General features: G+C 41.1%; 4 protein-coding genes across 5 annotated transcripts; 1 reads left to right on the forward strand and 3 right to left on the reverse strand.

Moving 5' to 3' along the window:
* Positions 1-803: 803 nt before the first annotated feature.
* Positions 804-14,436, reverse strand: pank4 (pantothenate kinase 4 (inactive)). Of its 2 annotated transcripts, none has more exons than XM_080462366.1 (19): positions 14,296-14,436; positions 13,839-13,921; positions 13,396-13,604; positions 12,187-12,370; positions 11,572-11,664; positions 11,293-11,446; positions 9,985-10,166; positions 9,740-9,821; positions 9,171-9,271; positions 7,981-8,136; positions 7,643-7,755; positions 7,312-7,399; positions 6,950-7,101; positions 6,060-6,115; positions 5,645-5,694; positions 5,146-5,250; positions 4,961-5,061; positions 4,385-4,453; positions 804-3,033 (listed from the first exon to the last, which is right to left on the reverse strand). In XM_080462366.1, the coding sequence occupies exons 1-19, from the start codon at positions 14,417-14,419 to the stop codon at positions 2,784-2,786; spliced, it is 2,352 nt and encodes a 783-aa protein (XP_080318492.1). In that variant the 5' UTR covers positions 14,420-14,436; the 3' UTR covers positions 804-2,783. The 2 variants fall into 2 exon arrangements, with proteins under 2 accessions (XP_080318492.1, XP_080318493.1); XM_080462367.1 differs by having other exon boundaries at positions 13,866-13,921; positions 14,296-14,434.
* Positions 14,437-16,166: 1,730 nt separating this feature from the next.
* Positions 16,167-16,786, reverse strand: LOC308109036 (transcription factor HES-5-like; the record flags this gene model as incomplete). The annotated part of the gene is made up of 2 exons (XM_080462377.1): positions 16,691-16,786; positions 16,167-16,586 (listed from the first exon to the last, which is right to left on the reverse strand). Exons 1-2 carry the CDS (start codon positions 16,751-16,753, stop codon positions 16,167-16,169), a joined length of 483 nt encoding a protein of 160 aa, XP_080318503.1. The 5' UTR covers positions 16,754-16,786.
* Positions 16,787-20,682: 3,896 nt separating this feature from the next.
* On the forward strand, positions 20,683-21,284 carry LOC308109035 (transcription factor HES-5-like; the record flags this gene model as incomplete). Its single annotated transcript, XM_080462376.1, has 2 exons — positions 20,683-20,760; positions 20,865-21,284. Exons 1-2 carry the CDS (start codon positions 20,698-20,700, stop codon positions 21,282-21,284), a joined length of 483 nt encoding a protein of 160 aa, XP_080318502.1. The 5' UTR covers positions 20,683-20,697.
* Positions 21,285-22,935: 1,651 nt separating this feature from the next.
* Positions 22,936-24,169, reverse strand: LOC308109034 (uncharacterized protein). Its single transcript, XM_080462375.1, has 2 exons — positions 24,057-24,169; positions 22,936-23,914 (listed from the first exon to the last, which is right to left on the reverse strand). The coding sequence occupies exons 1-2, from the start codon at positions 24,110-24,112 to the stop codon at positions 23,680-23,682; spliced, it is 291 nt and encodes a 96-aa protein (XP_080318501.1). The 5' UTR covers positions 24,113-24,169; the 3' UTR covers positions 22,936-23,679.
* Between the last annotated feature and the right edge of the window lie 1,640 nt (positions 24,170-25,809).

The following is a 25,809-nucleotide window of genomic DNA, read 5'->3' on the forward strand; positions in this document are numbered from 1 at the left end:
ACATTCACACCGAACATGCGTATTTAGACTTTGGGGGCAAAACAAAAACCCAGACACACAGGGAGAACGTGCCAACTCCACCAAGACCCCAAGCCCATGAGCAAACAGGGGGACTTTCCCATTATGAGGCGATAGCGCCACCTCCTGGCTCACTCTGCTGCTCTTTCTGGACAAATCTTATCAACTATATCACCTTGAAGCTATAGCCACATTAGAGTAGTACGTCCTATCAGAATATCAGCGTTCTACACTTTTACTTTATGCAGCGCTGCTTTTGCACACGATGCAGTAACAGAAGTCTTTATTGTCGTCGTTGATGTCTGGTAGTTTTATTTCTCTCCCATCTTGTATTTTTATAAGAGACAACCGGAGGGTCCAGAAGAGATGGTCAATGGAAAACAAGTGTAGCGGTAGATCAGGTGGCTCGTTTTACCTGAATGAGGTGTTATCGCTGACATTTTAAAAACTACCGTATCTTCAAGATGTAATCGTATCAAATCAACTCAAAACCTCACCACATATAAAAACAGCTCACTGTTGTGTATTGCTTTTTCTTAGTTTGTTAAAGGATTTAACCAAAAAAAAAGGCTATCGTGCCATATGTATGAAGAAAAGACGGATCCACTCTCTATCTGAAAATTTTGAAAAAGAAAGAAACTGACGCTGAGCTGCAGGTTTTGAAGTCACTGCAGCTCTAAAGAGGGTGAATTGGTATAAGGATCACTACAGACTGGGGTGATTTTCTAATTTAAGAATAAAAAGCTGTAATGTGGATGAAAGAAATGTCATGATTTATTAGTTGAACGCATCATTAGCATCCTTTTATTTGAATTATTTCCTCCTGTTCCCTGCTAATTAGTCACATGTTTAAACACAAAACATTTTTCAGCGGGAGCAAAGACTGTCGGGGATGTGATACGACACATGATAGGATCTTTCGTTCTTTGTTGCATCACTTATAACGCACGCTAATAAAGAGAGAAACTGGAAAAACAAGATCAGCAGCAACAAACTTTGGAAAGAAATCTGCCAAATGCTGGTTTGGATGTTTAGTAGATGGGTCGAGACACTGACCGTCGGCATTAATGCCGAGTGCAATGAAGCAATGAAAAGTATAAAGGAAATTAGAAATAAAAAGCAGATAGTGCATGTGCTACCAGCAGATGTCATGAAATCCACGAGGGCATGTTACAGAGCTGGCGTTCGACTGTTTCTGGCAGTCGGAGTGATGAGCAAGAGGAAAAGCAGCGGGACCCCCTGCCAGGCCTCCTCATGCATTATCAGCTCGCAGCTCCCCAGCAGGCATCAACCACCACATACCAGGGTGTCGAGCTCTCATACTGCCACGGGCAGATTCCCTTTTCTTTTTTAAAAAAAAATATAAATATGGGGCAGCTCTCAACTCTCATTTTTCTACTCGACAGAAACTCTCCCGACACATCCACAAAGAGAAAAAGACCATGCACACACAAAAGAAGATAAAATAGGTTTTTAACATTTAATTAAAATTGATTGTCAGAGGAATAATACATAAAATTGTGCAGAGTGGCCTCAACTGAAATTATGCAAATGCTTTTATATAGATGTGTGTATATATACATATACTATGTACACACTTGTATGTCACATATCTGTACAAATGACAATTACAATATTGCAAAGGTGAGCCCACAAGTCAAGTGACTTTAACTTTGGAAGGATTTTTTATGCAAAGCTTTTTAAATCTGTTTGATTAAATTCAGATATTCACTAAGTTACCAATACACTCACCTGTTTGTTAAAACTCGGTGCTGCAGTGTTATTGCCTTCAAATAATTGCTTTTTTGTTTTTTTGACTGGTGGGTGGATTACAGTGCGTTTTTATACATGCTATTTCATTACAGTATTCATTGACCGGCTCAGTGTCTTTCCATTTCCAGATTATTTAACCTGAAAACGTAGTGTTTCTTCTAACAACAAGCACCTCGAGAAAGGTGAGTGAATTAAGAATTTACTAATGCAGTGAAACACCGCCACCTTGTGGGGAAACATGGTGTAACGTCATAACTGCGATAAAGTGCTGCTTCTCCCCATTTTTAAAACATCTGCCCCAATTCCCCCTTCGACAGCTACACATGGAACAAAAGGACCCACTACGCTCGATAAGCTCAGTTCACTTAACTGGCTCCTTCTGGTTGATGTAGTGATGTTCAACTGAAATTAAACGCAATCCGAGTGAATACCATTTACATCACATTGGCCTAAGGCACATTAAATATGCTTTACCGTATGTTAAAAAGTCTTTCAGCCAGAAGAGGCTCGTTCTCCGCTCAACACAAACTTACATCAGTGAGAAACTCACGTCACGGGACTGATGCAAAGTGAAAGCTTAGCTCCTGGCTCATTCCTCGAAATCTTTCAAAAGTGTACTAGACATACCTGGGGAATGACCCCCCCCCCCCACAGACACACACACCTCATAGCAGTTAGTGAGGCGAACAGGAAGTGAGCCGACAGGCGACTGGACAAACACTGGAAACGAACGACACGTTGATAAAAGCAAAAATCAACCTGAAGTTGAAGCTTATTCAAAATTAAAGTAAAAAACACTGAAAATAAAATCGCTAAATCTTCCCGGTATTGATTTTCCTTTTAAAAAAACAAAACAAAAAAAGATACCCAACAAAACTTGAACAGTCAAGATTACAATCACTCGTTCAGTCTGAGGCAGTCCTCATGCTCACATTCAGATTGAACAAATTCTACTCGCTCCAATTCAACCTTCCACCTTTTGTCCGTCACACTCAGGAGGCTGTCGGTGCTGCCGAGTCCTCACTGGCTTTTCCGTGCGGCACCTCGTACTTGAAGACCACGCTGAAAAGCTTCCCGCCCAGCCGGTCGGCCAGCCACGAGTTCTTGATGACGGCCATCTTGAGGCTCTCGCAGCTCAGCCTGGCGTAGTAATTGGTGTGGATGGCTCGGCCCATCCCCTCGATGATCACCAGGTCGGTCTGACGCTCGCGGACCACCATGGCCAGAACTTTATCCAGGCGACTGCAGAGCAAAAACAGACGGCAGCCACTGAAAAACACGTCCGACCGTTTCCTCCAGGAAGAGAAGAGCCCGCTTCAGTCAAGTTCTCAAAGGAAGACAAAATATACCCAATTAACGAAGGGCACCCAATTTTAAAGTCATTTTACTGGCCGTTGGTTTATTTGAAATCTTTTATAAGATCCTATCCTCTTCTATAAATGTTTAATTCTGATTAAATTTTGTTCCAGAACTTTGAAATTTTAATGTCACATTCATTTTATTGAATTTCTTAGTATATTTCCCTCATGCCTGCAGGCTTTAGAAATAATTATCTAGACTCTCTCTTATCGATTTGGTATTAGTTTTCTTATACACGGCATATCATTGTCCCACCTTTTACATATTTTATCATGGTTTCGGGCATGTGTTAGTCTCCTTTATTCAACTTCATCACTCTGGACATCTGCATGTTTTGTATTGTGAACGCTTGAGCAGTCATACGTCAACGTTTGTGCCATTGTTGAATATTCTTTCTCATGTCAATCATCTGTAAAGTACTTGCAATGGTGCTTTTTTAAATAAGATCGACTTCAAGTTAAAAATAAATGCTCAGGAAGTCTGCAAAACAGCAATGGAAAGAATACATTTGCTTCTCAATGAATAAACAAACAAAAAAGAAGCTATTAAAAAAAACAACTAATCAAATTCAAAGATATGATTAATGCATGATTTTGGCCTTAACACTGCATTTAAATACATCTATTGGCATAATTTGACCAGACAACGCATGTCATCCGTATGTAAATGAAAGCTCACACATTGACCTGTGGATTATTTGTGGCCGTGTCGTCACGGCGAATCCACGTGGGGAAGTGACTTCGCCGCCAGCCGGACTGGCAGGTGCTAAACGCTTCTGCTACCTGCAGAGGATCCTGGCAGCACACAGGCTGGACGGTCACATCTACTGGAAGGACTGCCAGGCTCAGTAAATACTCACAAGTGTTCCTATTTTGATCCATGACTAACTTCTGCATGTGTCAAGTTGTTGCACGTTTGTTGGATTTGTTTTTGTTTTGTTTTCATGTCGCCAAGAGCAGAGAGAGAAATTACAAAGAAACATTTCATCCAGCTCACAGTGAGTTGGCGTAGTTATCACAAAGTGTTAGAAGTCCTTTTTAGTGACTGTCAAAAAAAAGAATAAGAATCCGTCCCCTGAATTTTGACCTGAAGTTCCTGTTATTGTGTGAACAAGTGTCAACATAAATACACGGCAAACGTAACACTTCCTGTGTGAGTGTGCAGCACTGAAGTTGCTCACTCAAAGCCATACATGTAACACAATTAATGCGTTTAGAAAAATCAAGCAACCAACCTCAGATCCAGACAGGGAGAACTGGAGCCGCTTTGCACCAACGTGAGTCTGTCCTCATTCAGGCCGGCTCTTCACAGAAACACAACAAGTCATTAACTGCTTTTCAGCCGCTTGTACACAACACCACTCTTCATGTCTTAATGAGCCACGTTCTTGCTGCCAAAGCAAGTGGAGATCACATGAAGACTATGTGACGTTTGTGCAAGTGTTTCATTTTGAACTTTTTAATCTATATTTTGTTCAGCTTCTCATTTGAATTTTTTTTATCTGCCGTTTGTTGCATTATGACCACTGGGGTCCAACGTGTGGATGAAATGCATCTTAACTTCAGCCACCAGAGGAAGCCTCAAGCCATAAATCAAAACTGTATTTTGTTTTCTTAACTGCAGGCTTTTCTCAGAGTTCGCTGAAACCTCACCTCAATTCTTGTTTATAGTCAATGTAGAGATTGTACAATAGAAATGAATATGTGTCCTTATAGAAATCAATAAACAAAACATTTGAAATACTTTAAATGTTCGTGCATGTAATGACAGTTTTCAATGATAAGAAAAATTTAAAAAACAAAACACTCACTGGATGACAGGATCCATGGCAGCAATTCTCTCCGTTAGTATCGCCAGTTCTCCATTCGTCACGTCGTTTAAAGCTGGACCAGAGTTGCTGGCCAAAACGACCTGAATGGTGGGCACATCAGTGACTTTTGGTGACATTTAACAAATATGCAGTATTTATTAAAAATCCCACTGCTCGTTACAAACCTGTGTCCCTCGAGAGAGAAGCTCTCGGACAAACGGCATCACCCCTAAAATGATGTCAAGTCCACTATTATCTACGAAAAACAAGGCACACTTGTGAGGGGGACCCTGCAAGAGAAAAATCGGGATCAAGTGAATTAAAGTGTTGATCAAGAGCAGAAAAACATATTGAGAAATGAAAACATTTCAGTTTCTGTCAGTTTGATCAGAAAGTGTTTGTGACTTTAAACCAACAGTGTAGAACATGTCTGAGATCGTTTTATCTGGGATAGGAAAGCACGATACAAACTATATACAATTACTTAAGGTTGGTTACTTGCTGATACAAAGTGCCGATTGGGTTACTTAATAATACAAATTTTTTGGGATCGTGTGTCAGTGCGCGTTTGTTGTGTCCAGACTGACGATGCATGCTGGGAGCGTTCCTGTGAGGAAAGCCTCCATCTCAATGAAAGGTCACATTAAACCTAAACTGAGTGTGGACAATTCTGACAAGTCTGACCTTTAATCTCTCGAACCACTGGTCATACGAATCAACAAGCCATGGACGTTCTGAAAGAGGAACCGAAAAAGTGTTGCGTCTCAATAAAAACAAAATTAACAACCAACAGAGACATTAAAAAATTAATGTGCAGAAGGATATCTCGTATCAAACAGCTCAAGAGCAGAGATAAAAACAAAAAAAAAGGCATCAAGTATCACATTAGTAAACATAAAGGAAGAGTTTAAGAGGCATTCACTGCCACACAAGTTTCATGTATTGAGGAGACTCCATCTTTTTGGTGGATATAATCCAGCAGTCCACACAGGCTGCATAAAGACGGGTAGTTTGGACATGGAGCACTGCTCACTGCCCATGTTGCTATATATATATATATAGTGTAGACAGAGTTGAAGAATAAAAGTTAACCATTTACCTTCCAGCTGTTGTTTGGCTTGCTCAAATCCAAACTCGGGGTCGGACTCCAGGACACTGCAATGATGAAATGTACAGAAGTGACATGAGTACACAGATAAGACATGTTTGAGTCAAAAACGGCTTTTGTGAGCTTTGATGCTGAAAATAAAATGCCAGGCTTCATGGAAAACTACAGCCTGAATAAACAGCTTTTTCTTCTTCCTCTATATAACCAGATGCATTATAAGCACATTATTAGGACTGCAGTTTGGAGCTTGCATGTTCTCTCAGCATTCTCCGGTTTGATGCCACATTCCAAAAACAGGCACATGAGTTTAACTGGTGAGCGTGTGGCCATGTGTCTCTGTGTTTTGCCCCGTGATGGACTGGAGGCCGTCCCATCTTTTATCCTGCTTTCACCCATTGTTAGCCACTACCGGCTTCAGTGCTCCTAAAGTGGATAAAGTAAGAAAGAAAATTAAATTATACAAAATTTAAATTGAACAACCCTGCAGAAACTCCATAGGGTCCGGTATACAGGCATTCCTCAATACTTGCATTTGTTTTTTTAAGTAAGTTCAAAATAAATCCTTTTACAGGTACTCAACCTCAAAGGAGCTTAATGTTAATTAAAGCTGAAAGCTTGATCGAGGCAGCGAAAACCTCTCAGAGCTCAAACAAAAATAACAAGAATGCAACACGCGTCTCATCCACTTTCCATACCTGTGTTTTCCCACTTAGGGGGTTACTGCCAACAATGAGTGAAAGGCAGGGGACCCCCTGGACACGAAGGCCACACAAAAGGTTCAGAGCCAGAAATCAAACCGGGGTGTTTTTGTCACAAGTAGAGAGTTGTAACCACTACAGCACCATGCAGCCACCACGGACGAAACAACATACTCCACTCACTCCGACACGGCCTTGGCTCCCCAATCAAAGACATTCCCAGCCAGGACGCCCCTGACCAGGGCAAACTGTCTGTCCTCCCAGCTCAGCTCCTCCAAGGACTTCACTGCCTTCTGGTAGTACTTGAGAGCACCATCGTTCTCCTTTTCTTTGATCTGAAACACAACAGATGTAACGCCACCATTAGTCTGACATGAATGCAACAATATTTTAAATTGTTACATCTAGAAATGTGAAAAATAAATATTACCATAAAATAAAAACTTAAATCCTGTAGATGTCATGGTTTTTAAAAAACAAACACCAAATAACAAGAAAATGAAAAGGAGAAAACGATAAAGAGAGTTGATAGATTTCAGTCAGACCTTAGAGTAGGGATCAGGAAAGTTGAACTCGTTTAAACAGTGTTCCCTCGTGTCTAACAGACTTCTCACTGTGAGGGATCCATAAGCACTAGGTGAGAAGAGAAGCACTCTACATTAGCCAGAGGAACACACACACGAACACACAATTCCCATAAACCAACTGAATTAACATCAGTGTCTATTTCTTTTTTTTTTTACCAAAACAGCACAGAAGTTACAGCAGATATGAAGACAAGAAACTAATGCAAACAATGAAGAGAAGCATTTTAGTTTGGACTAAAAGTGACCTTTGTCTCAAACACATGCATGCAAGAGCAGCGGCAGTCCTTACAATGGCTGGTGGCGGAGGGTCTGCAGCTTGTGTCTGTATTTGTGCCTGAACCTCTCGGCTTGCATGGCGGCCTCGGGCGTGTCGGGCTGGCTCGCCATGGCTCGCTTAGCCACCTGCTCATAGAAACAAGGATGGCAACCTTATGTGCTACTCAAATGCTGCTTTATCTGCAGCAAAATCAGAAAATGCTATTCGATGAGACACAACAATCTTGATCTCCGAAACCAAAATCGTCACTTTCTGTGCGAGTGTTGAAATAAACGTATAATATGTTGTACGCCATCCTTTCATTTTATCACCGCGATATGAACAACGCTTGATCGACTGATTGACTCTACCCCATCCAGGGTTTCTTCAAAGCACTTGAGCCAGTATTCGCGAGCTGGAGCGTCTTCTATGAGGTCCACGGTGTCGGGGATGTACGAGGACGCGTCCTGCAGCAGAGGCAGATTCACCAGCTGCCTCTCCAGACGGTCCATCTCCAACATGTCAAACTAGACACAATAACCAAACAAGCGTTTACAGTGTTAGTGATGTCCTTCAACCGTCCCAGCTCGTTACACAAAAAAAAGAAAAGCATCCTTCTTTCAAACATTCATTTATAAGGTCTTTCACTCATGTCAACGCTTTCTGTTTCACCCAAACAACACAAGTGGGAAGAGGTGGATGAGGCACGTAAGAAACAAGAGGGAAGGTCAAAGCAGGATTTAATCCCTAAAGCCAGTGGTGAGTTAGAAGATTCATTAATTGGACACACAATCAATACTCCATTAGAAGAAGTCAGTTCTTTTTATAAACACACACGCTACATCCACACGAGATTTCACGAGGGGCCAGAAGAGCAAAGAGGAGCTACAATCTAATTTCCAGTTGTTGCACTAATGACAAGCAGAGAAACTGAAGCTGCGAAGAGGAGGAAGCTACTGATGGAGGTTAAAAGCTCTCAGTGGCCAGAAGTATATATGCTGAAATATTTCAGATATTTATAAAAAAGCAAAGTCACAGTTATTGATTCATATGATGGGACTACAATATTGATTTACCATAGAAGGAAACAGCAAAAGGATATCTAAAGCCAACATAAATATCCATCTCTGTGACGTGGGCTCTCATTCCTAAAACACACGACTGAGTGGCGGCGAGACGCGAACACATCGGTCCGATGTTTTTATGGGGAAATGTGAGCAGAGGCCAAACCAGAGCAAACGGGTGACTCAGACGAAGGTACTTACGGGAAACTGAAGGAGAGTTAATTCGAGAAATGTATGGAGAGGAAATGAAAAAAAAAAAAAAAAAAGATTATCAGAGTGAAGATTGATGTGATGAATGTCTTTGTATGATCATACAGGCGCAATGAAGCTGCTGGTGATCACATGAAGTGTAAAATTCTCATAAACTGGACAGAAAATGGTGAACAAAATCATCAAATCAGTGGAAGATCAGCTGAAATTAAATACTTCATGAGCGCTGAAGTGGCTTCTCAAAGGTTCAGGCTCCCACCGATCACACAGTTACTCCGCAGACTCACCGTTCCACTACGAGCACGCTGCATGGGATTCATGTCTGGAGAGACGCTCATCAGTCCAGAGCTTCCCGCATAATTCTCACCCCAACTGTACTGGTTTGGATCTAAAAGAACAGAATCATGACGTTAATGCAAATATGTATTGTGCATTACTCACATTATTAAAGATTTTACCAATGCTGATATTAGAAGTTAAACAGGAATCCAGTCTTAAATCTACACTTTTTAGGGATTTTGCCATCAGTTAATAGAGTACATGCATGCCTTTACTTGTTTTGGTTATTTTTGCATTGTCTAACAAAGTATAATTGATTGATTGCACATTGATCCAGTTTATTTATCATTATTACTAATAATGTCATTACCTTTATTTCTTAAACACTCAACTTCCTTCAATAAAGACGGCTGGATTGAGTATCGACCAACTATAAAAACAAGCATTTTGGTAGTTTTTTCCAATTGTGGTCATTCATAGATAAGATATATGCCATTTTTCTTTGTGACATTACAAATCAACCCTTAGATGTGGTCGTGATTTACTTAAGCAGGCATTTGCCGTCTGTTTTTCTTACTGTCTTCTTCTGCTCCTTTAAGAAAAGCTCCAATCGCTCCCAGATAGCCTTCATGCCTCAGAAACAGTGCTTGGACCTCACCCTGCAACGGCAAAAACAAACAGAGGCATGAAATCCAGGTGAAGGGTTAAACATTCCCCCGTTCAGACAAAAACAAACCAAAAGTTCATGACTACATAAAAAAAAATAAAAATAGCAGACAGTAAGAACTGGTTGGAGTCAGCAGAGAGCAGCAGTCGTCTTGCCTTAGTGAAGAAGTTGATACTGTAGGTGATTGTGTGCATGGTGACTGGGTGGCCTCGGATGAAGAAGCCTCCGAAGTACACCCGGGTCAGGTTGTGCAGTTTAGCGTAGAGGCAGGCCAGCTGCCCGATGTCATTGCTGATCATATGTAGTAAACTCTTGGCCATGTCTTCTTTAGAAAACTCTACAAGTCAGAGCAGAGTTATAAATAAATCAAGCAGTAATATGTGGATAGATTATTAGGTTTGTTATTTCCTAGTATAGTTCTTGATTACCTCATTTCCCTTTTAAATGGTGCCGCATTTGTAACCAACATGCATTTGTGGGATGATCAGTGAAGCGGAATGAGAGGGTTGTGTCCATTGAAAAAGAAAACCCCTGCCAATGCCTAACAGCTTAATCTGTTGAATAAGTGTGCTTAGTAAATCAGAGTCAAAAGAACAAGTTAGTTATTTTAATTGATTTAACTGGCATGAGCTGAAGAGTCATACACTGAATTGCAGGAGGGATTTTATTTTTAATTTTTAATTTATTTTTTTAATCTACCAAACTCAAATTTCCTTGGTTTTTATGATTTTTCATAAGAAAATCATAAACACGTTTCGTAACGGATTGTGCCATTTGTTCACAGTTACAAAACACTTGTTGAAAAGCAATCGCTTTTCCAATAACTATGTCAAAAACATTCCAGAGTAACCACATTTCAAACTAAAACCAGTCCCTCCACACTGAAATTCTGGCATAATGCGGGAGGCAACCTTCATCATATTTACTGATTATAATGACAGTCCACTAGGATGTCTGAAGATTAAAGTACAATGGATTTGTCTCATGTTTTCAGAAAAACAAGACTATAACTGTGATATTCCGAGTATGAATACACCAAGAGAGCAGATTTCAACAGTCCGGGCTTCACTGGATATTCTGGTACTTCACACTGTTGAAATTGGGTCACCAATTGGCTATAGTTTAACCAACCATGAACTCAAGCTGCCGCCAGCGAAGGCCCTACAGAGCGAGCCACTTATATGCTCATATGTCAAAGCCTCTTTCAAAGTCAAAATACACTGAGGGTTTAATACTAAAATGACCATTTTGGACATATTAACTGAAAAGAGTTCAGTCTTTGTTAGGACTTTGAGCAAGCTTCTACGTCAATATGAACAGACACAAAAAACATTGATCCTAACTCTTATGTTAAGAACCAACCAGACCTCTGGATCAAGGCTGCTTGCTCCTGCCAGAGTCAGAACTAAATCCGGAGCAATGTTCACGATTGTTAGATAAAGTCCATATGCCTTAGTGGTTACCTTTGTCAGCAGTAGCAGACTTCCCAAAACTGCTGGCAATGAGATCCCCGGTCAAGCCCAAACACCCATAAGATCCCCCGTAGATATCTTTAACAAGCATGTCGACGCTGGTGTGCTGCCCTTTGGAGGCCAACTGCAGCAACTCATCAAATCTCTACACAGAAAGAGAGAAAAAAAGGGAAAAATTCCTTCAACAGAGGTTCAACAGAGCAAAGAGTTTCTTCCAATCAGCAATTGAACTGGTTGACAATGAAAGGAAATCAGCAACATTCAACATACCTTTGTTTTTGTGAGCAAAGCGCCAAGGCCCCAAAATGTCCCCCCACCTATTGAACTTCCTCCAATTCTCTCAAACTTGTCTTCTGACTCAACCTGTTGAACATGGGGAACATTGGGATATTGTTTAGCGAGCGAATGAATAAAACGGCAATAAGTCAAATTCGCATGTAAATTTATTGTCGAGTTAAAGATTATATTTCACTTCAGCCCTGGCTGATGCTATAGAAAGAAAGATGCGTCTTAACCGTGACAGTTACACACTGAACCCTTATTTGTCAGCTTCTATAAATGTCGGTTGTTGACAGACTGTAGAAATACTTTGAGTTTTGAAAATAGTTTGACAGTTTAGTTCAACAAATACACAGAAATGTGCTACATTGCTCTTACAGTGTCCACACCGTAAGTGAATATTTAAACTTTGAAATATGGCAAGTGTTTAATTGGTCAGCAATTAATCCTGATGTCAAAAACACGTCGAATCCACAGTAACATTTATTTTAAAATAAATTGGTTCCAGGCATCGTCTTTCAAATAAACAGATGGTATTCCACTTTGTTTCCAGGTAAAATAACCATGAAGACTTTTCTTTAAAATAACTACGATCCAATTGCTCACCTTAACTATGGACACTCCAGAGCCGATGTTTATAAGAAGGTAAGGGAAGATGTCTGGATTGGTGGTTTGAAAGCGAAACTCCGAGTCGGCGTGCCTGGCGTACACGAAAGCCTCGTGGGGGATGTTCTTCAGCACGAAATTACAGCCTTTGATGAGGCAGGTCATCTCATCCTCTTTGTCCACTCTGTCAGAAAGCAACGAGAGATCCGTTTGCGCCGTCCTCTATATGAACAGCCAATCTCATTTACCAAGCTATAAGGTATTTATACTCTGGATACAATCTCCGAAATATCCAGAAGTTTAACTGTTCTTGTTGAGGAGGGGCTGAAGTACATTTTTCTTCAGGTATACAGTAATCTTGCCACTTTATCTGCGGATTACATAATCTGAATTTGTTGCTTCAGATCAGTACAGGAAGCTTTGACTCAAAAATATTCATCACCCGGTGAGTATTTCATTCAAAAGTTGGTTAACTGTCGACTCTTCTCACGTGGCAGCACATTACTCAGGTTGTAAAATAGTAATACATGAAGGAGATATTTTAAACCAGGGTTCAAAATATTCCAACAAAAGATTGAAAAAAAAAAAAAAAAAAAAAGGGAACAGAAATCAGTCGAATATCAATAAAATCCAGTACAGTTAAGCGGGTGTATTAAAATTCTCCAATCCTAAATGCATTTACCTTCTCGCTCATCATAACTACCAAAATAACTGAGAAAACCTACAAAAACATGAAGTATAGATATTTCTCACAGCGCAAGAATGCCGACAATCGCATTAACGTCATGTGTCGCTTTTGTGTTTACGTTTGCCCGGCCAGCAAAAGGGACTGCCAAAGGTGCAAGCCGGTAAACCAAATACCTTTTTAAATAGTATTTATAATAAAGCACTCACCTGAAAAATCACTCGTCTTGCAGTAAAAGTACAAAGTATTTGTCTTTGAGTGGGACCGGTGTTTCATTCCAACACAGACATCCAGAATATGCCAGAAATGTTACTCTCTCTCTCTCTCTCGTTTGAACACGCAACGGTACGCTTTTGAACTTCATATCCATCTTAGGGCCTCAGACACTTGGTCAGGCTACGCCACTACACAACTACTGCAGTTATTCTCCCAACTGTGTACCCAGACAAAAGCAATACACGCACACTGAGAACGAGCAAGCTCCAAACCTCCAGCATAGATGCAAACATGGATCACGTGCTTACTTGAGTCCCAGCTTCTTCTCTATCAGCTCCTTGAACTTGTGCGCACCTCCGCCCGTGGCCTTGATCACCTTGGTGCCGGTGTTGACCAGATGGTCTCTGATGAAGTCCAAACACGTCTCGATGTAAGCGTTTTCAAACTTGATGAAGTGCAGCCGAGCGGTGACCTCCTCCTGCACCGAGATCTCGTACAGCTTGTCACTGGCAGCTTCCTGCGAACCAAAACCAAAGAGAGGACGTTTCAGTTAATGCAGCTGCTGAGGTCAACCTCTTGTTGCACGTCAAATCAGGACTCGTTACTTGAGCTGATAAGAGTACACACACACACACACACACACACACACACACACACACACACACACACACACACACACACACACACACACACACACACACACACACACACACACACACACACACACACACACACACACACACACACACACCTTTGCAGTGTGGTCGAAAGATCGTACTTTGGCCACTTTGTGCTGGACAGTTGAGTAGTACGCGAGCTTCGTCAAGGATCCGCCTGTTAAAGCGACCAAACAGAAAGAGTCCAATGAGGTTAAGCACCAGGGTGAAAATGATTAAACTCACTTGTTTGTTATTGAACCGATTGATTATGTGAAGAGACTTGATCTCCACACGGGGCAGCTAGCAGCTAACGCGCAGGCTTGTTGCACTTATCCAAAGTTGTTAAGCAGTTTAAAATAAAATAATCCTAAAAGCTCGCCAGACCTCCGCGGTGCGGGGTAAACAGGCATGCAAGCGACAACGTTGCCGTTCCAGACGGTTCAACGCTTGAAGGTTTATGCTGTTTACTTTCGCTGGAAGTCACGAGCGGGGCAGCGCCGCGCCGTTCGTGGGAAAGTGACTCGAGACAGCGTGCACATTCGCGGGTACCTATGTCTATGGCGAAGCGCTTCGCGTTCTCCAAGTTGCGGAATATTTCGTCTGGCGGTAGGGTGATGCTCTTATCCATCGTGTGGCCACTTCTGCTGCTGTCAACTCCGCCACATTCCGCCATGGTCGGTGATGATTTGACGCTGCGTGCCTCGCGTGCGTGGTGTGCGTGGCGTGCGTGCCTTATAGTGACCAATCAGCGCATACGCACGGTTTAACAAGTGGGCGTGGCTTAGCTATTCTCGAAAGCGTAATTCGAAGGCGTTGTATTTCATTTTTAATCGATGAATGTCTGGTAAAAATATCGCAGTTATATTTAAATTTGTACCCCAAATGAATGGAAATACTTCTTAGAAGGTTTTATGTATTAACACCCGTGTTCTCATTAGTTTATGTAGTTTTTTTGTATTGCAGTTTTTCCACTTGCATTTGATATATTCACAAATTAACTCAGACATTAAAAAGCACCATAACACCCTCCTTAACCCAGAGTCACAAGGAACTCCTTAGAGTAAGATCGAGTTTATAAAAGTAAAAATATTTATCAAAGTTAACTGGCTTGCAAACGTATTTTTAAACTTTTCCAGATGTTGTCACACTGCAAAGATGAATCTCAATTTATTTTATTGAGATTTTATGTGATGAATGGACCACCACAATAGCAGCATAATTGTGAAATGGGATGAAAACATTCATGGTTTTCAATTATTTCATTTGTACAAATAAAAATATGAAAAGTGTGGCATGCAAAACTATTCATAACCCTTAATTCTGATGCCCCTGAATAAAACCAAGACTATCACGTGTCTTCAGAAGTCACCTCATTAGTAAATGGAGTCCACCTATGTCCAGTCTAATCTGACAATTTATTTGTGAAAGCCTCCGGTGTTTGTGAACAAACGGTATCATGAAGCAGATGTGGGGATGTTTAAAGCAGGGTGAAGTTATTAAAAAAACAACAACTGAGCATAACATTGCACGATTGACAAGTCCCTGCATTGAGGTTTGTTAGCCAAAACAAACTGTCCATGCACATTATGTGTCAAGCTTTCCCTAAATATTAAAAAAAAAAACACATGTAGTGTCACAAATATTTGTTATTAGTTCATCAAATTTGAATCCGTTTTAATATTTTCCAGTGTCGTAAAAAAAAAACGAATGTTATGACAGAATGCATGATTTCGTCAAACTTGGACAACCTCAAACTAACCACTAGATGGTAGCAGTGAGCCACTAGAGAAAGTAGTTGGCGATTACTCAAGGAGACAAGTGTAAATGTTAAGAATACAACTGCACAGATCAGTTTTCTGTTGAGGATTTTTGTCTTTATTATTATTCTTATACAAAAGAATAAAGGCATAACACGCCTCTACAGAGACATTAATGGCGATGATACATCACAACAAAAACTTGTGGACAAGACACGTACTCATCGGAGCAGAGTTAACAGCTTCAAGCATCTTAATAGAAGACAAGGAATCGTTTAGTTCAAACTAAACAGTTAAACAGCTCTCATACACAAAGAGGAAATATATTTCACGTGTTCATACATGTGGAATGTTGACACAACAAAACATGCTGATGTTAAAATATATAGTGGCCCATTATGGGTCAATAAGCCTTCACAACAGACGATGTATATACGAATGTACAAGAAAGATGTATATCTTAAACATAAAACTACCCAAACGTAGCAAATATTAAAGGACAAATGCATATCAGTTAATGAGAATCAAATCATAGTCAGTCTTGTATCTTAATAACAAACTGTACAATACATTACACAGTTAAAACAAAAAACAATCATGGAAGGTAATATGCCTGAAAATAACTTTTGACCAACATGATCAACACGATCAGTCTCTAGGTGTCTACCACGGCCTCCAGAGGACGCTGTTGACTAGACTCTTGTCTTTGGAGCTGCTGGTCTGGACTGTGGAGCTCAGAGGAGAGAAGTCAGCCTCTCTCAGGTTGTGATCAGAGGACGACTGCAGCTTGTTGAAGTGGTTCATCAGTCTCCCCTGAGTCTGTGTCTTCACTTCCTGCTTGGACATGAAGTGAACCGCCTCTTGGACACAACTGGAGTATCCTTGACGGACGGCTGCCGAGTCCACAGCCCGATGCTGCTGCAGCTGTGTCAGGAAGCAGACTGTCCTCTCCAGGATGTCTGCTTTCTCCAGCTTGGAGTCTGGCTGCTGTTTGACGAACTCTGGACCCAGGAGAGACTTGAGCTGCTCGATGCTGCTGTTGATTCTCTCTCTGCGTAACTTCTCCACCAGAGGTTTTCTCACCTGCACAAACAAGGACAAAGTCATTAATTAACTTGTTCAGCAGCAAAACAATAAAGAAATCCATCTCTCATAGTTGATTGAAACTTGATGAATCATCAATTTACCTTGTGGTTGAGAGTGAGGAGGTCCTGAGGACTGGTCATTGCTGCAGTGATTGTAGGAGCCATGTTTGGACCTCTGTGCTGTGGAGGTCTCTGAAGAGATGAAGTGTGCTGGCCGCTTCCCTCCTATTTATAATCCTGCATCTCCATATGAATGTGCGTGTCTTACCGCTGCTTGAAGTTTCTCACCGCTTCATCCTATCGGAGAGCTCATTGAGACAATAGGACATGTGGAGCACCAACACACTGAATGCTGTTGTATCGCCCTGGGGGACAATAGGTGATTCTCAGGGGAACAGGTGGAAGACTGGGAGGAGGTGGAGAGAGACTCACAGGGCTCTCAGTGTGAATCTGAGAAAGTGATGACCCTGGTAGAGAGAGAGCAGATCTGACGCTGGGATCATTGAATCTGACGGAGCACACGCTCATCATCCTGTCACACACGTGGGAGGAAGACCTGAGATGGTCTATGAAATACCTCCACTCTCTGAAAAAATACCTCTGCATCCCATCCATTCATCCTCCTTGATTAGTAAAATAACACATCATGTTTGTTTGTTTGTTCTTTTAAGAATTAGGTTTTTTTAATCACATAATAACAATAAAAAAAAAAACTTGTATTTTTTTTATTCATTCATTTCAGGCATGTGACAGTCAAACATTTTATGCATTCACAGATACATACACACACGTATCCAAAAATATATACACCATTTGATGATACTAAATAATTAAATTATAGCTTATGAAAATATATTTATACAAAATATATAATTCTATGTTTGAATACATACATACATACATACATACACCTCATATATCTGATTACATGACGGAACAGGGGTACAAAGAAGTAAACGTATCAAGTCCGATCCTTTCTCCAATATTTAATAATTATTTTTCTGTATTAACAATAATTAGTATGATATGACTTATATATACACACACATACAATATACACACATATACATATTTAACACCTATATATACACGCACACACAAGCACAGAATTTCACGTTTACATTCATATTAATTCATTCAGACAGTGTTCCCCTTCCCAATATGCCTGTGCACACCCAAACCCAACGTAAAAATATACCTACAATCACCTGTGTATAATCCTTTTTACAGTGCGAGAGACTCCCTGTAGTTTCCTCCCAGTTCTTCATCCCTGTACATTATTGAGCCTTTCTTTTAAACAGTTTTATGTTCATGCAAAAGCTGACACACAATGTGAGTCACGTTCAAGCCAAAACAAAGCTTGGGAGCCTTTTCTTTATATAAAGTAGCAGCTGATAAGCGCAGCAACGGGAATCTTAAGTCATCTGATCGTTGTCCAGATGTGTCCAGTATCTGGTTACAGGTTGTTCCAGTGAGTACAGCGTCAGTCGAGCTTTCCCACACTGAGCTTTGTGAGCTGTGATTGATGTAACAGGACTTTCAATGAATATTGGCTTTGTGTTGTTCAGAAGATACAACCTGACAGTCAGGGAGGGGAAAAGTAGATCCAATATGCTGCGGGGGTTGTTTTTTTTGTTTGTTTGTCGTTGTTTTTTCAGGGTAAAACAACTGCTGTGGTAGTATTTTGTATACTACAACTATTTCAAAAACTTTTCAAATGTATGAAAGCAAAGGCTTCTTGAAATAAATGACTATAAAAGAGCTGCATTACACTTTATTTTGAAACAAAGTCAATGCCAAATATATTTACTTCCCTCTGTCTGTTGGTTAAAGGCTTCTTGTATAACTATAAAAGTTTGTATGTCAAAACACCGTTATAAACAAAAGTCTTTGGGATCCAGTTGACACAGCCCTGACAGTTTGGCACCAGCCAATAGAAAAAAAAACCAAATAAATCAAAAGCCTCATGTATAAATATTGATGTAGTGTGGAAATCAAGCAACCAAAATTGGCACAAAAATCAATGCAGAAAGTAAAAGAACTATCGGGAAAAAAACAAAACAAAAAAACATTGAGTAGTGAAAGACAAGCCTTCCTCTGAAGTGTGCCAACTCCCCTTGGAGAATAGTCAGGTGCTGGTGGGGTTGAGGATGCTAATCACACTGAACTGTGACTCTCTCGCTCACAGCTTTCCCACACTCTGTCCATTGATGGAGCCTCAACTCAACAATGGACATGTGCCTTGTTAAATGCTAATTCATCCACACACACACACAGGCAGCTCGCTGCGCTCCTCCCAGACCAAGATTTGTTGTCAGACACTCTCCTCTATTGAGATGGAGGGATAAGAGAAGTGAACACAAATGTTCTGACTTGAGATGTAGTATAACGACCAGTCAGCAAAACACATTTAGAAAGAAGCTCATTAATGAAGACTTACTTAAATATGTTATACCGTATATATTTTACTATTTCTTAATGCATGCGACATGCCGACCACACACCTTCATCACAAGCAACTGAAAATGGAAATGTACATTTTGAACAGCAATAGAAGTAAATAAGAAAATTAAAAGTAAATTTTAATGAATGCATTATTATTAGTATTATTATTATTATTATTAGTAGTAGTAGTAGTAGTAGTAGTAGTATTGTTGTTGAAGTTGTTGTTATTTTCCGGCCGAAATCACCAAAGTTAGGACATTTAATAATAACATGCATAGACAATAAGCAATAATTGATGTGTTATTGTATTATTTTACATAATAAACCTAATGATTCTAATAGTTCAATGCACACGTTATAGCTGTGAATAGAATGGAATAGAATTCAATTGATCTAAGTTCATTTAAATAAGTAGCAGAAATCCAGAACTGAAAAAGAAATTGTGTATCTTATATTTTAAAAGACATAGGCAATATTTGGACTAGACATAGGAGTACATATTTTCTCAGCATTGGTGAGTAAAATATATAAACATTTAAAATTCAGTGGTAAAGGATTCGTCCTCCCCCTGCACAGACATCTTTGTCTGGTCCGTGTCCATTGTCCCACAGCGGCTCTGTGAGTGAGTTTTCTCTGGTTTCCCACACTCTGTCCATTCACCGCTTTCAAGAACAAAAGAAGTGTGTCTGGTTGCACATCACATTAATTATGGAGTCAGTTTACGAGTTTTGTCTCACCTCCCCTGAATGGAAATTCCTGCCATCAAGACTCGTCATTACCAGGCTTTTGTAAAAGGTCTATGAGGAATGCAGACATGCTAAGGATTAATGAACATTCAAAAGCTCCTTTTCCCCTCCTTTACATTCAGATTGTTCCTTTGCATTCCTGGCAGTTTATTTTGACGGGGGGGGGGGGCATAGAAAGTGAATCCATTATTGAGTTGGTCATGTGCTGGTCGCGGCGCTGTGGACATATGAATTTCGAGTTAAACGTTTTATTTGGAACAACTGCAGGTGAACTTAAGAGATAACCAGGCCCTCGTCCAGCTGCTGTTTCACCAAAACAGTAGTACTTTTCTGCGCTGACACGTCAGTATTAGTAGTTTGCAGGATATAAAGCAGGATTTGTAAATTCAAGGATTCAATTATGGCGTCACACACGACATGTTATGAAATTCAGTACTTTAAGACCGGTCGACGCCGACAGAGAGTAATATAAAATAGGACGGAGCATTTGTAGAAATGAAAACATAATCTGTTCTCATGACCTGCCTATAGGTTGCAGGATGGGATGATGAGCGTGTGCTCAGTCAAAGTCATTGATCCCAGCATCAGGCAGCAGATCTGCTCCCTCTACAGGGTCACCACTTTCCCAGATTCACACAGAGCTCTGTGAGGCTCTCTCCATCCCCCCCCCCCCCCCCCTCCCTGCCCTCCAGCTGTTCCCTTGGGATTTAACCATTATCCTTAAGGCAATAACACCATTCAGCGTCTCGCATCCTTTATTGTCTGTCTGAGCTCTCTGATTGGCCGCGACTGTGAGAAACTCCAGACAGACCAAGACCCACACATTCATATGGAGATGCGGGTGTATAAATAGGAGGGAAGCAGCCAGCACACATCAGATTCTCTCTTCAGAGACCTCCACAGCACAGAGATCCAAACATGGCTCCTACAATCACTGCAGCAATGACCAATCCTCAGGAGCAGCAGACACCGACTCACAAGGTAAATTGAAGATTCATCAAGTTTCAATCAACTATGAGAGATGTATTTCTTTATTGTTTTGCTGCTGAACAAGTTAATTAATGACTTTGTCCCTGTTTGTGCAGGTGAGAAAACCTCTGGTGGAGAAGTTACGCAGAGAGAGAATCAACAGCAGCATCGAGCAGCTCAAGTCTCTCCTGGGTCCAGAGTTCCTCAAACAGCAGCCAGACTCCAAGCTGGAGAAAGCAGACATCCTGGAGATGACCGTCTGCTTCCTGACACAGCTGCAGCAGCATCGGGCTGTGGACTCGGCGGCGGTCAGTCAGGGATACTCCGGGTGTGTCCAGGAAGTCGTGCACTTCATGTCCAAGGAGGAGCCGAAGACACAGACCCAGAGAAAACTGCTCAACCACTTCAACAAGCTGCGGTCGTCCTCCGATCACAATCTGAGAGAGGCTGACTTCTCTCCTCTGAGCTCCACGGTCCAGACCAGCAGCAGAAAAGACAAATGTCCAGTGAATAGTGCTCTGTGGAGGCCGTGGTAGACGCCTCAGGACTTGTGTCAACTCACTAGTACTGTGCAAGTACCTGTGTAGGTTCTTTAACCTCTTATTTTAAAGAGTCCATACCTTGATTTCAACAAATCAGCATTTTTTTGTGTACGTGTGTGTGTGTACCTTTTGTAAAGGTCTGTGTATCTGTGATATTCACAGTTTGGTGATGTTTTGTATTTCAGAAAAAAAGTCTTGAGCCTGTGACTTTGCCTACTCTGTGAAGTAGACTTTTATTCCCTCTGGGAATTCCTCTGTATTGTTGGTTTTACTGACAGTAATGTATGTCATTTTCATCTCCATTCGAGGAGACAGACTCATACATGTCAAACATCTTTTGAGATTTCTATGTGACATCCACATATTTTCTCAAGTGAAATTGTTTTTTTTTTTTTTTATCTTTCAAATATTGTAACTGTCTGCATTTTGAGCAGAGGAAAACTGAGACAAGCGTGCTGCTTTATAACTCTGTGAGTGACTGCACGCATACCTTCAATGAAGGAACGGTGTTTTGGGAAAATGTCTCACGCTGAATGTATCTCTTCAAGCCAAGTGATGCGCAATAAAACAATCAGGAAAAAAAACAACAAATCTTGCCTGCCTCCTTTTTATTCACCCATCAATGAATTCTTTTGTAATTTAATCTGTATTTTTAGATGGTGTGGCTACAGAAACAATATTATTTATGAATATTATGTAAGGATATATAAAGTGTTTTCTGTTCTTGTCCCTGCTGTTTGGAGCAGTTAATGATACCAACACTCAGACATAATCGGCGACTGCTTTCCTTTTAGTATTTAACTTTTGTTTTAGTTGTACCTCATTGCTTCTGCCCTACTTTAGTTTCTACACCAATCCATCCTTCAAGCAGTGCAGCTGATCACAACTGTGTGAAAAGTCAAATATCTCAGTAACAACACAGTTTTTTTTTCTTCAATCTCAGCTTAGGATCACATATGATGACGACCAGTGACCCAAACCGAGAGCTGCTGGTTCAGTCATTCAAATGAAATTTCACTTGCTGAGTCGGGAGTCCACACTGTCGATTACAGATGCAAGATAGAGGCGCATGATGGAAAATTGATGAAACACAAACAGTAGAAGGATCGCAGGGTGTCCCACCGATGCTCCGTCAACATGCAGAACAGCTGCATCATGAATTCTTTACATTTGCTTTAGCTGAGCCAGAGATTCTAATTCCTCATTGAGCGCTGATGGTGGTGCATTGCCACGCTTCACTATCTCCCATAGGAGGTATTTCATGAATGCCATAGTTAATAATTTATGCAATTTCACATTCGTCCAACCCGACAGATTAAACCATTTAAGTTGTCCTCTGATCTTTTATGAGAGTGCATCGGTTATGTGGCTCAAGTCCTTTTTTTTTTGTTAAAGTTTTTGCATTAATCATCCACCTGACTGCTTATTTGAAGTCATGATCATCTGAGTAGAGTCTGTCACGTCTCGTCCTCAGGGTCTGTACAGTACGTCACATTCACAGTCGATCGGTAAAAGTCAATTTCGATAAATTCGTATTTCCTCATGGAGTTGAGCTCGATCGCTCAAACACCGGACAGTGAAGGTCTGAAGGTTTAACTTGGTAAAAATGTAGTATTTCAGAAGAATAGGCACGGGGCAAAGTAGTAACGTTTTTAGATATTTATTTTCTTCACATATGCAACAACACAAAAACAAATTTAAATCCACTGTGGATGAATAAAAACAAAAGCGATGAACAGAACACAATATGCATACACAGCATACAAAAGATAATGACGGATTCCCTTTTCAGAAGAAAGGCTGGATTTAAAAAGAACAAAATGCCTTGAAATAAGGCAGTAAGATAAAATAGTGAAGTCGTACAATGTCCGCCTGTCATTTCACAGGAATCACAGGTCAACACGGCTCCGTTTGGCTTCAAATCGAAAACTTCACTCAGGATAATAAAAAAACAAAACAAAAAGACAGAACTTTGATGGCAAAATAAAAAGGACAGTTAAAATGTGTCTCTAAGTCACCAACAACTAGGCATTGCATAGGTTAGAGACGGGGTTTACATTGAGGCGCTGGAGTTATAAACCCAACAAATAGCAGCACAGCATGTGACGCCACAGCCTCCAGCACATTCAGTCGTCTCCTCAGGTTGGACTCGGCACCTGCCGCTGGAATGAAACATTCGACGAGGGACCTTCAAAATGTCTTCTGTCAATTAAAAAGGCTTCCTTCGTCTCTGAGGGCCTCCTCATCCTCCTCATCCTGTTGCATCCGGCTGGTTTCTCTGTAGATTTCCGTCACAGACGCAGATGTGTCGCGATGAAACCTGCGACGCACTGATCATGTGAACGCTGCAGCAGTTTTAGTCCCGTCCTGGACGGTCAATCTCTCGTCGCTAGAAGCACAGCGGCGCCACGTCGTCTTCCGCGTCGGGAAAGAGACGCAAAATGTCCCTTGAGTATTTGGAGTAGCCGTTGTGTGACAGGAGGGCCTTCCTCAAGGTGAGCAGTGACTTGGTTTTCTCCAGGATGTCTGAAACGGGGATGCCGTTCTGCAGGTGCTCCCCTATCAGAGCCTTCAGCTTCTCCACTCCTATGCTGCACTTCCTCTCCAGCATCTGAAGTTTGCACCTGGGATTTAAGGAAGAAAAAAAAAAAAAAAAAGTTTTATTAAAGACGTTCGCGAAAATCCAGTTTTTCGTTTTACTTTTGACAAACTTTGTTGGTGGCGGCAACTCTGCAAATAATAAGAGGACATTTGATGTGAACTCACCTGAAGAGCTGCTCCTTCATGCTGTCCTGAAGAGCGAGGTCTGTGTACAGAGCCATGTTGAGCTTCCTTTCTCCTGGTTGCGGTGGCGTTGCTTGCAAAAGTGCAGACGAGTTCCCTCTGTTTACGTCTGCGTCTCAGCTCTGCTTTTATGCTGCCGGCGCGGCGCCCTCTCCGCCGCTCGGCCAATCAGGGGCCTCGCGGCTCTTGGACAATGGGCTGAATTTAATGGCTGTCAGAAAGAACAGGTGGGATGCTTTATCTGTATGACACACGTCACCGGGGTCAGTGGGAAAATATTTTTTTTCTCAAGTATAGACATGGGAAAATTCTGCCTCCTTCTGTGGCGCTCAGGCGAGGACACTGACCAATGAGAGGACGGAGGAAAATCCCCTCGATGATAGTGAAAATTTATGAAATTATATATTTGTGCAATACCGAGTAAACGTGTGCAACATATTAATGTTTTAACTTCTTTTATAAAGAATTGTACCTGATATGAGCAAGTTTCTGACTCGCACAGGCTGAAAAAAAACCCTACAAATTCATTAAGATTTATGTATTAAAAAAAAAAAAAATCCTTAATCTCACTAGAATCTGTACATATGCTTGTATGATATATAGATGTATATAAGGTTATTATTCTACCTGTGAGCGTGGCTCAGCAGTGAGTTGCAGCCAAACCAGATGGTTTATGTGTGAAGTGGCCTTCTGTCCTCGCCCTGCCTGAGAACGGCCCTGAGGCTTTGTCGAGGCAGACACACTTCCATTGTGTGTGCGGCTGAGCCGGCTGCATACAGAAGTGTGGGAAGCCGTGTGTCCCCGTGGCTCCCAGCAGCAGAGAGAGAGGGCGTGCGACCGGGGCACGTTCGGCCTTGTGCTGGGAGCCGTGGGGGCTCAGAGGAGGGGCGATGGGAAACTTGAGCCTCGAGTCTTCGAGACACTGAAGCAGATGGAAGTACGAGGAGGAGGAAGGCGAACGCACCTGAGGCTGGTTTCACACACCCGCTTCCAGGTGTGTGAAAACCTGTAACTGTGCCGTTGGAGAACGAAATTAAGGGAAAATGAAAGGAGGAAAAAAAAAAAAAAAAGCCCTGTCATGAATAGTCAATCATCAATTTATTTAATTGTCAATACTAGAAAAGTCCCTGAATAAACGAGGAGTGACCCCAGGAAACAGGATCATTCAGATTCTGTTTCTACCTGTCTGGACTTACGGTGGCCTGGAAGTGCAAAACAGAACAAACTTCAGAAAACACTACCAAATACAGAAAACACTACCAAATACAGAAAACACTACCAAATACCAAAAACACTACCAAATAAAGAAAACACTACCAAATACAAAAAATACTACCAAATACCAAAAACACTACCAAATACAAAAAACACTACCAAATACAAAAAACACTACCAAATACAGAAAACACTACCAAATACAAAAAACACTACCTAATACAAAAAACACTACCAAATACAAAAAACACTACCAAATACAGAAAACACTACCTAATACAAAAAACACTACCAAATACAGAAAACACTACCAAATACAGAAAACATGTTTTATTAAGGGGGGCTGAGCCCCCCCTGATACCCCTGTTTGCACTCTGCATTTCCTATATAAATATATAATTACGTAATAATTTGTAAAAACCATTGAACGATAAAAACCAACAAACAAACAAACTGTTACTCAAATGTGTCCATTTCTACTTGGGCAGCCCAAATATTCTTGGCTAAATTCAGAGACGAT

This window comes from Lipophrys pholis (assembly GCF_963383615.2).
Source record: "Lipophrys pholis genome assembly, chromosome: 4".
In the NCBI taxonomy this organism is placed as follows: domain Eukaryota; kingdom Metazoa; phylum Chordata; class Actinopteri; order Blenniiformes; family Blenniidae; genus Lipophrys; species Lipophrys pholis.